The sequence below is a fragment of the Falco peregrinus genome, chromosome 8, assembly GCF_023634155.1.
Source record: "Falco peregrinus isolate bFalPer1 chromosome 8, bFalPer1.pri, whole genome shotgun sequence".
Taxonomy (NCBI): Eukaryota; Metazoa; Chordata; class Aves; order Falconiformes; family Falconidae; genus Falco; species Falco peregrinus.
Genome location: NC_073728.1, coordinates 11,911,986 through 11,926,200, shown reverse-complemented (window position 1 = coordinate 11,926,200; position 14,215 = coordinate 11,911,986). Strand labels below are relative to the sequence as shown.

The following is a 14,215-nucleotide window of genomic DNA, read 5'->3' as shown; positions in this document are numbered from 1 at the left end:
TGGGCTCTGCCTGTGTTTCTTCCTTAAAATGCAGCAAAATTAACAAAACATACTATTTTATCCTTTCCATCTGTTTGCATCTTTCTTTATCCCTGTTTTAGCCGCAGTGCTCCAGGAGCGTTAATTACCCTTCGTTTTAACCGAGCTAACTGTTAATTTTCTTGGTAGGTGTCTAAAGGGTGACATTGTGAATGCGTGTAAAGTTTTGACACAATTTTCAGTCTCCTCCTCCCTGTCCCTCCTTCCTGTCATCCGTTCGGTTTTCTCCTGGTGCATTCGTTGTGCCATGCAGTTCCAGAATGTTAAACTTTGTTTATGTCTTCAACAAGTTCTGCTTTACAGAGGCCAGGTGGCATCTTCCATGGCTATGGCAAACTCGGGATCTTCTGCCACCATAGTGGAATCAGTTAGAGCTGTTGCTAGAAGAAGCAAGGGGTGATGCTGCTTCAGTCTGGGAAGAGTGTCTCAGTGGAATTATGGGGACGTGAAATGCCTTTTCATTTTAGGAGTAGCTGTCCCTGTTGCTGTGAAATGGATTCTCGAGTGGGAAGAAGCGATAGATAGGTGGGCTGACTGAACTGGATGAATGGCAGTAATGGAGCACGGGTGACTACAGTCAGGGAAGGAGAAGAGCTTGGCAGACAAACTCTGGTCCAACTGGGGCAACTCTGGCCTGAGGAATCACTGACACTGTTATGTGAGGTGACGAGACGGCTGTTCCCCTGGGCAAGCTGCACCAGCCCCGGTTCCTCTGCCAGCAGGATCCTTGCGGTGGTGCTGGTCACGTACCTGCGAGGCTGGAAGACGCTGGGAGCACTGCCCATAGGAAATGTCTCCTGTCAAAAACAATCCTCAGGATAATAATACAGCATTGCATTGAGGGGTAGGGGGGAGAGAGAAGATGAAAGGTACTGCTGGGTGAGGGCTGTCAGAGGCAAGTATCTGAGCCTGAGCGGTTTCACCTAGGAAGTGGTGTTCGTGGCAAACTCAGCTCCTCAAGAGATTGAGCCTGAGGCTGTGGTACGTTGGAAGAGAAAAAGGTGCCCGAGGCTGAAGTAAAACCATTAAAAAGGGCACAAAGCGAGCAGACACCACACATTGCTGCAGAGAAGTGTTGCAGCTCTAATTTTTGCTCTTGTCCTTATAGTTGCTAATTATTTCTGAACAATTTTCTGGAAATATTTGGTGAAAGCTCAGACACCATTTTTAAAGACTCTTGCCACCATCTGTACATCTGTCCCTGGGGCTGGTAAAACCTGTCTGTTAAAAAACTTAATGGACTGGAAAGGTTTCCTGGGAAATGGAAGTGCTGTAGGTAATGGATTCAGGTGCCAGTGGAGACATCTGCAGCCCATTGACGACTGCAGCAGCATCAATAAGAAATGAAGGACTTTGAAATGACATCTTGGCCTTGTACAGGATTTGATCCCAGATCTTTGGCTGTGCTGTAGCCATGCTTTGACATGTAACCTTGCTTAATGGCCCCTGGTTGAGTCTCTGTCAGTGAAGGGGGGCTCAGGTGTCTGAGGCAGTGTGTGGCTGACACCTGCTGCAGTTTAAACATTGATGCCAGAGCAAGCTGGGGTGAGGACCGGGCAGCTGTTGTGCCCTTGGGTGTGCTTATGAGGAGTGCAGCAGGTTTTGGAGGCACCAGGCATTCTAAACCCAGCCAAGAGGAAAGGCTGCGACTCCCCATACCGTCAGCAGCTGGTTCAGCATCCCCTGTGCTCTGAAAGGGTTTGTGTCCCTGAGTTACGTGAGGGGCAGGGAGATTCCAGGTGGCCTAATTTGGTATGCTGGGTGCTGGCGTTTGTAGAAGAATTGGGCTGGCTTCTAAGTGCTCTCTGCTCCTGGTTTTACTCATTTGATTTTTAACTTCGGTTAAAATTAGCGTAGTGCCCAAGACAAGGTGCCTGCCCTCTCAGCAGGGCAGAGTCCTCTGTTCCTGCCAGAGAGCAGCCATGGCACTAGTTGCAACTGGCTGCAACTTGACCTGGCAGCCCCATCAGGTCTTGCTCTGAAGTGGCGACCTTTAAGAGAGCAGCAGAATCCCTGTCCCTGTGTGTTAGCTCCTGGCCTCTCAGCTCAGCCTGCTCGTGTCAGGGGCCTTTTGAAAGCCTGTGTTGAGGATCTTCCACAATGTCTCCACCCTATTATGGACGTCACATTGGAGGACCACCCATACTTTTGGGTACCACATTCCCTGACATCAAACTGGGAGACTCGCTCTGTGTCCTGTACCCATGGGCAGCTGATACCTTGGTAAAAAGGAGAAGCATTTTACTCTCTGCAAAATGCAAAGGAAAGCCATGGTGCTGTTCTTTGTTGTGCTGGAGTCTTATTTGAAGCCAAGGTCCTTGTAGCCTTTAAGAAATGTATATTTGGTGTTACTTGTCATTTGTTAGTGCCGTTTCGGTGGCACAAATTAGAGTCAGAGAATGTCTACCTGCCTAAAGAGAAGGAAAACAAATCTCTAGAAGCAAAACTATCTCAAATGAATCCAGAGCTTTTAGGCCATGAAAAATTTGCCTGGCATCCTTTTTTTTATCCTTTTTTTTTTTTCTTTATCATTAGGCTTCCTTGAACTTTAACTGAACCATGAGGAAACTATGAAGAGTCTCAATAGCTGCCCTGTGAGGATTTGACTTACCCATTGGATCTGCTATTTATAGTGTCCATTAGTACAAAAGTGTCTGTCCTTTTGCAGCAGTCATGTACAGGAAAAGCAGTGCTCTTCTGGCGAACTGCCTATGCCTCCTGTGTCACCCAAAATATCCATCAACAGAGTGTTCAGAAGTGAGCCTTTCTTGATTAAAAAAACCCAGCCAGACAAAACAAAGCAAAAAAAACAAACCCAGAGGCCATTTGTATTTTTATTTACTGATTTTGCATTGAAATTTCTGTTTTTCATGAGACAGCCTTTCACCCCCAGCCATATCTCCCTGTGGAACGTAATCTTTGTCCCAAGCAAATTAAATCGGGAAAAGAGCTGAGAGGGTGGGAACTGCCTTCCAGGCTTGGAGAGCTCATCTGCACCACAGAACCAGGCAGGATATGAACAAGTATAAATTCTGTAATGAAGGAGACCTTTTTTAATAGGCATTTGTCTTACCTTGCTGGAAGGAGGCTTGCAGTAGCTTGGGTGATAGAGAGCAGGTGACCGAGTAGGTTTCCTTTAGATATGCTCTAGGGTAAATCTGCATAATCTGTATCTGAAAAATTAATTGGAGTCTTTTCTTAGAAGTTTCATGTGAAAATAAGCTTAAAAAATTGATTCTCCTAACATCTTCCTAACGGAGTCTTGATTTGCTCATCTGAACGAGCAGTACAGACTCGATGATGTTACTTTTGTCAGTAGTGTTCTGATCAGTAGATTCATGGAAATTTTGATAGAAGGGTCATGTGTCACATCCTCCAGGTGTAAAGCGGGTAGTGTCAGTTGGCGTGGGGTCTTCTGGAGCTGTGGTACTCTGCGAAGCTCTGTGCCATTCTCCACGCTCACCAAAGCTGTCAGGGCAATACTTTTTCCTATTCTGAAAGAGTGGAATCTGAGCAGGATATAACCGAAGGATGCTGTGTGGTTTGTTTCCTACCCACGTGTCCCACCCATGCAAGGTGCTGCAGCATGCCAGCTGCGTGGCGTGGGAGAGGGCACCACGGGTCTGCGGGAAGAGGCTGGGCCAAGCTGCAGGTTCGTTCTCCCAGTTTCCCCCTGTACCGCTTGTGCTTTGCAGTCAGCGTGTCCCTCACAGCACGGGGAATTGTCAGGACCTGTAGTGATTCCAAGGGACCATTTGTGTCCAGCTCACTGCTCTGCAACAGCAGCACCACATGACAGCCTGGGAGGGTCTGCAAGGTATCTATTTCATGTTTCTCACAAGAGGAAGGAACCAAGAGGTGCCAAGAAGCACCCTCAGCATCCAGCAGGTGTGGAAGCAGGAGAAGGTAGAAAAGCCAAAAAATGAGGTGCAGGCCTTTGAAAGGCAGCTGGGAAGAGTGACGGACTTTAAATCAGTGTCCCTGTTCTTTGGTCCATAGGACTAGCCACATGCATGACTTGGTTTATGGGGGTTATGGTGCTTGATTCGATCTGCTTAACCACAAAGTGGAGTTTTATCTCACGCTAGGGGCGCGTTCTGAACAGAGGGACAGAGAACTACAGCTGCCATTCGCAGTCTCCTGCTTATACAGGCGTCTATATCATGTGTTGCTCTTTTTGTAAATGTGTTGAGCTCCACCTTGAAACCAGTTGAGTCCTTTCCTGCTGTGTGGAAGACTGCCAGAACTTCACATCCCTGACAGTAGGAAAGCAGCGTTCTCAGATTTCTAGTCTGGATTTATCCTTGGGAAGTTTATACTCACGTATTCTTGGACTAATGGGTTTTTATTTCAGCTGATTTTTTTCATTGCTTGGTACATGCTCTGACATACTCATCCATCTACTCTTGCTATTGGCTGGAGCAAATAAAACTATTGCAGTCACTGCCCTCCTGGCGACCAGTCAGGAGGGAAGTGAATTGTAAGATATAAATACCAACAATTATGAATATTCTTCTTTGGCAGGTGTGTGTGTTTTAATATCTCATTATGTAGTTTGTGCAAACGAAGGATTAACTTAGCACTTTGTTTTTAGATAAACACAACTATGAAAGTCAAGTAACTCACATCTGTGCTTTTGGGGAGAAAAAAATCGGCTTTTCTAAAAGACAAATGAAGAGGAATAACTTTACATTAAAAGTACAAAGGAATTCTGTAAGAGTACTAGCTATGAGAAGAAATCATCATTATTAATCTAATGGACAGCATCCCTCGTTGGGGTGGTTGCTGTAAAGTTACATGTAGGGCATTGATTTAAATATACTTCCCCTTCCCAGCTGGTCCTTGCCTGAAGGATGCAGTAATGGGTGAGCAGAGAGCTTTTATTTCTGCCCCCAGGGTGGTGATTAATGGGGGCTCGGTGAGCGTCTCCTGTCAGGAGCAGGGTGTTTTGCCGTCTGCCGTTAGGACCCTCGGTCTCCACGCGAGGGGTGGCTCAGCACTGAAATTCTTGCTCCATTTTCAGGGGTGGGCCCAGCTGTGCAGCTGGTGGGTCTGCAGCTGTGCAGCTGGCTGCCATCCCTAGGGCTCAGCTCCGTGTGTCAGGTCCTGGCACCCTGCATTTGAAATACCTCTCAGCCAGCACTCGGAAACAGCCGGGGAGTGAAGGAGTTTATTTCCACCAAGTTCGGCTGTGAGAGGGAGGAATATTACTGAGCAAGGGAGCGTGGGCTAACGGATAGGAAAACAAAACCCTTTTTCTCTGCATTCTTTTGTAGATGATTCTGCTGGACTAACCCGTAAGTCCTGGATTTGCTGGATCAAAGGTGTCTTAACTGCCCTGAGGGCAGGAAACCTCACCGGTTACTTCCACATGCAGTCCTGTGCCTGGTGACGTTTCACTGCACTTTTGAATGGGTCTAGACCTGAGATGAGCTACAGTTTCTCATTTTAGAAGCAATTACTCCCTGAGCGGTCCCACCACCATCCTCCACTCACCAGAGCACCCAGTTTCTCAGCCCTCTGGGACATGCCACACATCGAGGGCAGTGGGGAAGCCTGGGCACCCAGGTCTGTCAAGCATGCAGTGCCTCAGCTGGCTTCACACACATCCCCCTTCCCAGCACAGCCAGCGAGTGCGAGCGGCTGGGAGCCAAGCCTTTTCCAAGACCAGGGCCTGAGAGCCCACCCCATTAAACAAATGTTATCCTCTGCAATCCTTCTGCAGGGTGTTCAGACCTACTGTTTAATTAAAGCTTTATCTTGCAGTCTTAAAAGGGGTGAGGAGGACAAAGCATACATTTTAATCATACAGAAATGTTATTTGGCCCTTCTTTTTCAAGTCCTTCATCAGCATAGATGTCTGTCTGGGAAGTGCCTTTAATGCGTACTAACTGTGTGCTGATGAGGAGGAAGTATCATCCAAAGTGCATGTACGAATGCAGCTAACTCCATATATTAAATGTCAAGAAATCGCATTGCTCAGCTGGCCCTTCTACCCCTGTTTGCAAAACAGTACCTGCAGAAAAAAAATTTCTAGATGTTTAATAAATGATCATCTTGAAATTTTGCAGTTGCTGCACGTTGTCCCTAACAGAAAGAACATTTAATAATGATGCTCTGTGCATCATACTGTAAAGGCTGGAGTCCTGTTTTTTATAAATAATCACTGTTTTCCACTGAGATAGATCTTTGGAATATCTGGTCTTTCTGTTTTATTTTTAAAGATTTGCTCATACTTCAGGAAAAAAAAATTACCTTTTAAAGATGGATTGTCAGCCTCCATTTTTTATTGTTCAAGCTAATCTTTATATTTTTAAAACATTGTTCTCATTAGCATACTTTTCTTTGTTTTTTCTAACTTCGCTGCTGCCACAGAAGAAGTGTCTGCGAGGATAGTACAAGTAGTAACAGCTGAAGCTGTAGCTGTTCTGAAAGGCGAACAGGAAAAAGAAGCCCAGCACAAAGACCAGCCTGGACCACTACCTTTAGGTAAAATGAGACAAAGAAGTTTCAAAGTATCCTTGTGTCTGCAAATGTTTATATATTACAAAAAACACTGCTGTGTATTCGCATACATTATGGTCATGGGTAAACTGCGTCACTGGATAAATGCTGGAACCACGTAATAACAGCGGTATCCTTGTTGCCCCAGTTCTTCGTGGCCCTGTGACTGTCTCACTCGCTGTTTGCTCTAACAGCAGTTCTCCACCTGGGTTCTGACTCCTGAGTGGCACAGCTGCAAACGTAGTCGGTGGCAGTGCTTTTGTGGCTGTGTTTGGTGGGACCCAGCAGCACTCTGAGCCCAGTTGTGTTCATCCACGTACAACATGAGAAAGACTGATGGATTGATGTCTGGAGAGGCCTGTGAAAAGAGAGGCTTTGCTGGTTGGCAAGAAGATGGAGGAGGAGCACCTCAACAGGGAGCAGAGGGGAATGGGGCACACCGGGTAGGGATGGGAGGGAGGCTAGCAGCCGGGCAGGGTGAAGGGAGGCTGTGGGAGAGGGAGTTATAGGTGGTAGAAGCAAGTGGGAGTGGGCCAGACTGGGATTAGTACCACTGCCATTGGTCCATGCTGTACCCCCATGCTTCTGCTGGCTCCCTTGTGAAATGTCTTTCTGAAATACAAGTATGCGTGTGTGTGTATATATATATATGGATATATGTGAAGTATACAGCTGTTTGTACCTACAGTGCTCCCTGCCTGCCAGAAAACTTCCACAGTAGCTCAAAACTTGTACACCAAAGGCCAGAGAAAGGCCATACTCTGTCCTGGGGTAGAGCCAGTCTTGCAAGCCTACCCCAGGGTAAGTTCTGCCCGAGTGCATGTACATTGTGATCAAATCAAAATAATGCCTTCTGGTGTTTTCCCCTCAGGCACTCTGTTTGGTACAGTGGCTGAACCCTGCTCAGGAATGAATTCAAGTCAATGAGTAATTTAGAATATTTATTTGAAATTTGGTTCCCAAGGTCTTTCGCTTCATTGAACTAATTTTGTACTGCAGCAGGGAGATGTGTTGCTTGGTATTTCCCTTTTTTACAGAGACTCAATTTACATGGGAGACCCCAATTCTGCAAAACACTTCACACGTACTCACACAGATTGCTTCACTGGGGTCTGGGTGAGGCAAAATGGATATTCAGTTCCATCTAGTCAGATAAAATATTTTAAGAATAGTGTGAGGAGAATGTCTTTAGTTAGCAACTGTTGGTGTTACAGTTCCTGTGGTCAGTGACTATTAAATAAGTGCGAGTAGAATTGCATTGCGATGAAGATATAAATACTCTGTCCCTGGACAGCACATCTTAAGGGCAAGTCACATAAGGGTCTTTCCCAAACCACACGGAAAATCAGTAGGAAAAGGCCTAGCAAATTCTGCTGGGACTTTGAAACTGGCATTTCTATGCTTGGGAAGAAGCCCTGAATCAGAAAAAGCCTGTTGAGAGGTGCCATTTGTAAGACAGATCTGTTAAAACAGATTTGTTGGTTTTGTTGTTTGTTTTGTGGGGTTTTTTTAAAAGCATTGGTTAAGCTCCAGTATTGGATCTGGTTGTAAAGAAAAAAAAAATTCTCAGTGATCGGTACGAGATCAGATGCACAGGTTATGTTGAGTTCATTTAAGAAGCAGTTTGTTTAGTATTTCAGTCATGCTTGAATTGAAATAACTGAAAAAAACATCATCTGGTTTCAGCATCTTGTAACTGAGAATGAATCTAAAGCCTTGTCTAAGTGCATTTAAGATTTCACTGTGCCTTTGTCAGCTGAATCATTGTTACGTCATGGCTGACATAAGTTCCCAATGTTGATGTCTTTTGTATTTGGACAGGCAGTCTTTTCATGTGTTCTGTGATTAACCTTGAACTCAGCAAAAGGAAAAAATAATTATGCACAACATTTTTTGTTCATGTACTCTGGGTAAATTGGAGATTGGATGCCAATTTCTGATAGTCACCATGAACTTATAAAACACTCATGTTCAGATGCTTTATTGTTGTTGCCTTGGGTGTCTGAAGGTTTTCTAAGGGGCAATACTGATTTAAAAGATTATTTCTTAGTTTTTCTTTGTATTGTACTAGATGACCAGAATTTTGAAAATAGTTCATACTATCTGAAATAAAAAAAGTCCTTTTATTATAACTAAAAATCTATGTATTCCGAAAGGGTCTACCTGAAAATCCACTAGGCAGAAGTCCCCATTGAATAATCCTCTCAGCTAGGCAGTACAGGTTGACTGCAGCTTGCATCAAGTGCCGGTCTCCCTGGAATTAATTGCTGTATCTCATTTTCATTGTTCAATTTCCAGCAGTCGAAGAGTCAGCCAACCTGCCTCCTTCCCCGCCTCCGTCGCCAGCTTCCGAGCAGACTGCAGCTCTGGAGGAAGGTAAGGGTCTCCTGGATGTTGCAGTGCACAGCTGTCAGCAGAGGGATGAGACATGAATCCAAAAGATGGGGGAATCAGAAAACGGAGATTCATTCTGCACCTTCATGTGAAAAGATAAAGCATTCCCCAGCAATAACGCCCCATCTGCACACCAGCCGCAGTGCATGGATGAGGTAGACACTTATGCACAGAGGTAACTGACAGGATACGTTAAGTGCATCCATGTTTAAAAAAAAAAAAGAAAAAAATATGGTAATGCTCACCTTTTTACTTGTTTTATGCTATATGCAACAACACGTCTGTTGTCCCAATGTGGTCACCAAAACTGTGATTCAGTATGGGTCATCTTTCTTTTCTTAGGGTTTGTTTGGCTGCTTTTTTTTAATTACCATTAGCTTTGTTTTAGGAATCTTAAATGCATGAAAGCAAGGAGATTCAGAGTTGAATTGTTTCTTTGGTCTTTGACATCTAATTCATGCTGCCATGCCTGTGTGTATTGGGGGTTCTGTACACAGAGTGCAGGAATCACATTCTCGTCTCACAAGACAGACTTCTCCTCTGTTCTGCACAATTCCAGCAGCCCATGATTACTGCATTTTGCTCATGCTAATATCCCCTCCAGCAAAGAACTTCAGTGTTGGCTTAATTTTAAGCAGAGGCTTAAATCCCAGTGAAGTTGTCACAGCGGTAAGCACGTGTGTCAGTGCTTTGTTCAACAGACTGCTGCATCAAGGCCATCAGTATAGGGAGACAGCAATACGTTACACCTGAGCTGTATCATCTGGGTAAAGAGGGAAGGATTTGGGTTCAGAATCTCCAGAGGACTGTCAGTTGAACTCTGCCAATATTAATAGCGTTTTTATCTGTCCATTTATTTCCTTCTTGGATTTTCTTTTAGCATTTTTTCTTTCTTTTTGTTAAATAAGTGCATGAAAATAGTTTCTTATCATATGCTGAACAAACTTGGTTGGTATCTTAACATGGAGCCTCTATTAATTTTGCAAGTGGATGGTCACTATTTCATGTGCTAACATAGTGTGACTGTTTATCAGGGCACTGCAATTAGGCATGTTTCATCCTGCGGTCATTTTTGAGATCATGCAATTACAAGCTGTGTTAACAACAGCCTTTGTCGGTCCGCTGTACTGGATGTGGTTAGCAACCAATATAAAGAATTTGATTGACTGGGTTTTTTTTTTTAAAAAAAACATCTGCCCATTGTGTGTTTAAAGAAATATTACAGCAGTTCCTAGACTCATCACCCAGAGATAATGACAATCAAAACTACTAACTGAAAAGGAAGCTAGTAAGGCATTAGCAAAGGCTTTTAGAATTATTACCACTATTTTTAATATATAGTTCACTTGACTAGTTCAGCATATGCTTTCTGATTTTTTTCATATCGCAATAAAGGGCTTGTTGTTCTGCTCCAGGCCAATGTCAAGGTTCTTCCATTACCCTTATCTGAGGATTAGCTTTGTGTGCTCTTTCTATCAGCAGTATTATTTGCACCTATTTTAGGATTTTATAAAGTACTCGTATCGATTAATTGGCAAGAGGTGGTAGATTGCCCCCTAAGCAAATGGCAACCATTTTGCTAGTTGTATTAACACAAGAAGGTGGCAAAACACTATGGAACTCGAAGTTATTATGAACTACCAGACTGTGCTGTTCCCAGCTGTGCATATGACTCAGCAAGTCACTTAACATCATTGTTTTTCTCTTTCCTTGCATGTAGAATTGAGCTAATATAATAGCACTTACTTACCTGCCCCTCAGGGGTGGTTGCAAGGACTGAAAGGTCAGTGTTTGGGAGACATTTTGATGATTTACTCAATGCTACAGTTTTTTAAAAGTCATCAAAATAATTTCCTTTAAGATCAGTCAAAAGAGACTCTTACATGACAAGATTTTGATTCAACTCTTCAGTTTTCAGAGCAGATGACCTGTATAAATCCTAAAAGTTCAGGTTTGTAAGGCAAGTATTGACAGAAATGATCCACTGAGTCATTAATGCATTCTGCTGGAACCTTCTTGTTTGTGTCCAGCTCTGAAACTGGATCTTACAGTAGAGTTGGTTGATGAACATAAGGAACTTCTTGATAAAAATTTTGCCAGAAGTATATTATGTTAGTTTTTCCCAAAATATCAGTGTTGTCAATTCATTGTAATTAATAGTAGTAAAATTATCTTATATTCTCCTCTGTGTTAGATGTGGCCCTTATTTTCTGTGGCTAAGTCAAGCTTTTGCTGACTTGAGTGAGCCAGACCTGTCATTTTCATTCAGGCAAAGCTCCCATTCAGAAGAGTTTGCCTCAGTAGGGTTTGACCCAATTTTACTGTACTTGTTTAAACGTTCGGTTCCCTGTACCATCTGGCTATCCCATCCTCATGCACCTTTACATTGTCTGTCTGTCTTTCTGTTCTGTAAAATACAATATATGAATTTAACAGAATTCTACAGTTGTTGAACAAAAAAGGTGTTTGGTGTGTGTATCTACCTCAGACCTCCTTTTTTCTCCTTCTCTTGGAATGTTTTCCTAATGCACTTGTCAGTATGTGTTGCATTGCTTTGAATCCAAAAGAGACTTCCTTCAGTCATAGCAGGAAGGAAATCACTGTTGTAGATGTGACAAAGGTGGACATGGCCAGCCATGCAGCAAACACAAATTAAAAAAAAAAAAAAGGTAGTAAAGACAGAGAGGTTTGTGGGTCAAGTGTATTTCATGAGAGAAGGAGTCAGTGGATGTAGGTTTCCGCCTTTCATTTGGCTGCAGAAAAAACGATCAGATGAGCCTGTCCCTTTTTACGGCTGCAGAAGGTAAGATAACTAATTTACCTTATTGAAATTATTTCATTATTTCAACTATAGTAACATCATTTTGCTTAGGAAATGAAATTTTCCCTAGCATAGTCAAATCCTTTTAGCAGTTGCATCTGGACATGCAGGGCATGTACAGTATTTTCTTGCCAATTTGGCATTTCTTTTGTGCTCTGCGCCTTTTGACAATGGTCAACAATGTCTTCATGTAAACATTTTTTCTAAATGTTGCAAGACAGAAGGATGCCTTTGACAGACTGTCTTCCATTTTGAAACAGGCATTTCAGATTAGGCTTTATATACCAAATAAAAGTATTTTGCAAACTGAAAGGAACCAAGTGTCCTATAAAAATTGATCTATTTACAGTGAAAATTGCTTCTTGAAAGGCATTTTCAAAAGATACCTGCAAGCTAAAGCAGAATTAGCCCTTGTCAGAAGTGATTTTAATCTTGGACTTCAGAATAAATTTGGGGATTTTTCCCACGCTTTGAGATGAAAAAGAACTATTAGAAGGGACTAATTTAACAAAGAAAGGATTTTTCTTGTTGCTGAAATAAAAGCATATCCTCCTTTAAAGACATCATTATTCTGTTAATGAAATTATCTGCAGTAATTTTGAAAATACCTTTATTGAAACTGACAAATAAACAGTGTAAATCTGTAGTGGCCACAGACGTAACAGCCCCAAACAATACTAGACTTTGCACTCCTACTGATTTTAGGGCATTACAGTAATATGTATTAAGCATTGTTGCTGCTGTCAGTTCCTGTAGTTTTAAGGAACAGAGGCAGGGCCTATGGTTTTTGCCTACAATCATTGAGAGCCTATAAAGAAGGAATTTTCAGCCTTGTTTGCAACAGTACAGAGAAGTCCTGGGGTTTCATCTTCACTCTTGTTGATGCATTTTACTTCTGAAGGGCCCATGGATTAATATGACCCACAGCTGGAAGGAGAACCTCCCCTTTTGTACATCCTCCTTGTCCGTGTCCTGCTTGTGACCATATGAGTCCTCTGTTCTTTTTTCCACGATGTCCCAGTTCCGGCAGAAGAGGTGGCAATTGCATCAACCCTTTCCACTCTTGTCCACAGTAGTGCATGGACTAGTGTGAGGGCACCCTGTGAAGAAGCAGGAGTTGTAGTTTTGAATCTTCTCAGGTTTAGGAGGGAGTTGATTCCTGGTCTCCCACACCCTGAGACATGTCCTCTTTCCCTACCCTTTTGGAAACTGTGATCTCCCTTGAATCTGTCACTGAATTTTGTAGAAGTTTCTGTAGAGAAGAAATCCACAGGTTCTGCGTTGCAGGTGGATCAAAAGGCTTCCCTAAAACCTTACTGCTGAGTCTTAAGTATGAGGGAAAGGTGGGAGCTCAGGTACAGCCCTGTGTTTAGCATTTCCTATTGCAGTGCTCTGCTTGGCAGAAGCAGGTTGCTGGCTTATCTTAGATATAGGTAGACCCACACCTACCTCTTTTAAGCATGCATAAACCCCTGAACCTGAGGTTTGAGTTCCACTACAAGAGTGAAGCAACTAAACTATCAGTGGTTCAGGCACTCTTTGTGCCCTGAAGAAAATGGTGAGAACTGTTCGCTTTAAACTTAAGTTCCAGGGGTGGTATTTGTGTACGTACATAGGTGCACGTAGCATACCTTCACTCCTGGCCAGCCTCGGGGCTGTCACAGGATCTTAAACATGGATAATCGGGCTTTTGCAGCACGGTGGCACATATCGGAGTTAACAGTATTGCTGTCCATTAATAATTTTTCTTCTTTTTTGTGGATGATTGAGCCTGAATGGGTTGATACTGAGTGTTCTTTTTCCCAGGCAGAAGAAATACATGTCATTATGTTACTGGGCACTTGCTGCCGTGTTGGTGCAGAAAGCAGAGGGTGCTGCTTTTAAAGACATAGATGTTGTCTTGTCATGGTGTGCTATAGAAAGAAACTTAAAACTTACCGTTATTTGCTAGGAAGAATGTTAGAGCTCTTATAGATGGAATTGTTTTGTATAAAAATTGCTTTCCAAGACGGGTGATGGCAGTTCCGACAGCATTCATGAGCCATCTTGTTTTCAGGTCACACACAGAGGTCTGGTTAGTATCTGTTACGCTGCCTGTGTTAAAGCCTTGCTTTCTGACTCAGTGTTTTGGATCTGAGAGGGATGTTTTGGAGGCTCTGGGGAAACTCATTTAAGTTGTAATTGCCTGGAGTAAGGCCAAGGACACCAGGCATGGAGTTGTTATTGAAGCTAGTAGGAAATCCAGTGGGATAGCTGCAGCTGCTAAAGGCACCCCAGGAATGTAGTGTTCATCAAACTGCTAGTTGTCATACACTGAGAATGGGCTTAAACTTATTTTCTCTGGTACTAGATGCTTAATGTTTCATAGCTCTATTCATGGCAAGAGGGCACCTTAGCCTACATGAGCTCTCCAGTCTCTAAGTTTGTATGGATCGGATGGTAGGCCAGTCATTTTTA

General features: G+C 43.3%; 1 protein-coding gene across 40 annotated transcripts in view; it reads left to right on the top strand.

Moving 5' to 3' along the window:
* MAP2 (microtubule associated protein 2) overlaps window positions 1–14,215 on the top strand; it is a 235,665-nt gene that overhangs the window by 177,054 nt on the left and 44,396 nt on the right. For 31 of the 40 annotated variants that reach the window (XM_055812584.1, XM_055812576.1, XM_055812599.1 and 28 more), the window contains 2 exons: window positions 6,415–6,528; window positions 8,842–8,919. In XM_055812584.1, coding sequence (XP_055668559.1) covers window positions 6,415–6,528; window positions 8,842–8,919 — 192 coding nt within the window. The remainder of the gene's footprint in view (window positions 1–6,414; window positions 6,529–8,841; window positions 8,920–14,215) is intronic. The other 9 variants (XM_055812610.1, XM_055812595.1, XM_055812612.1 and 6 more) reach the window with 3 other exon arrangements.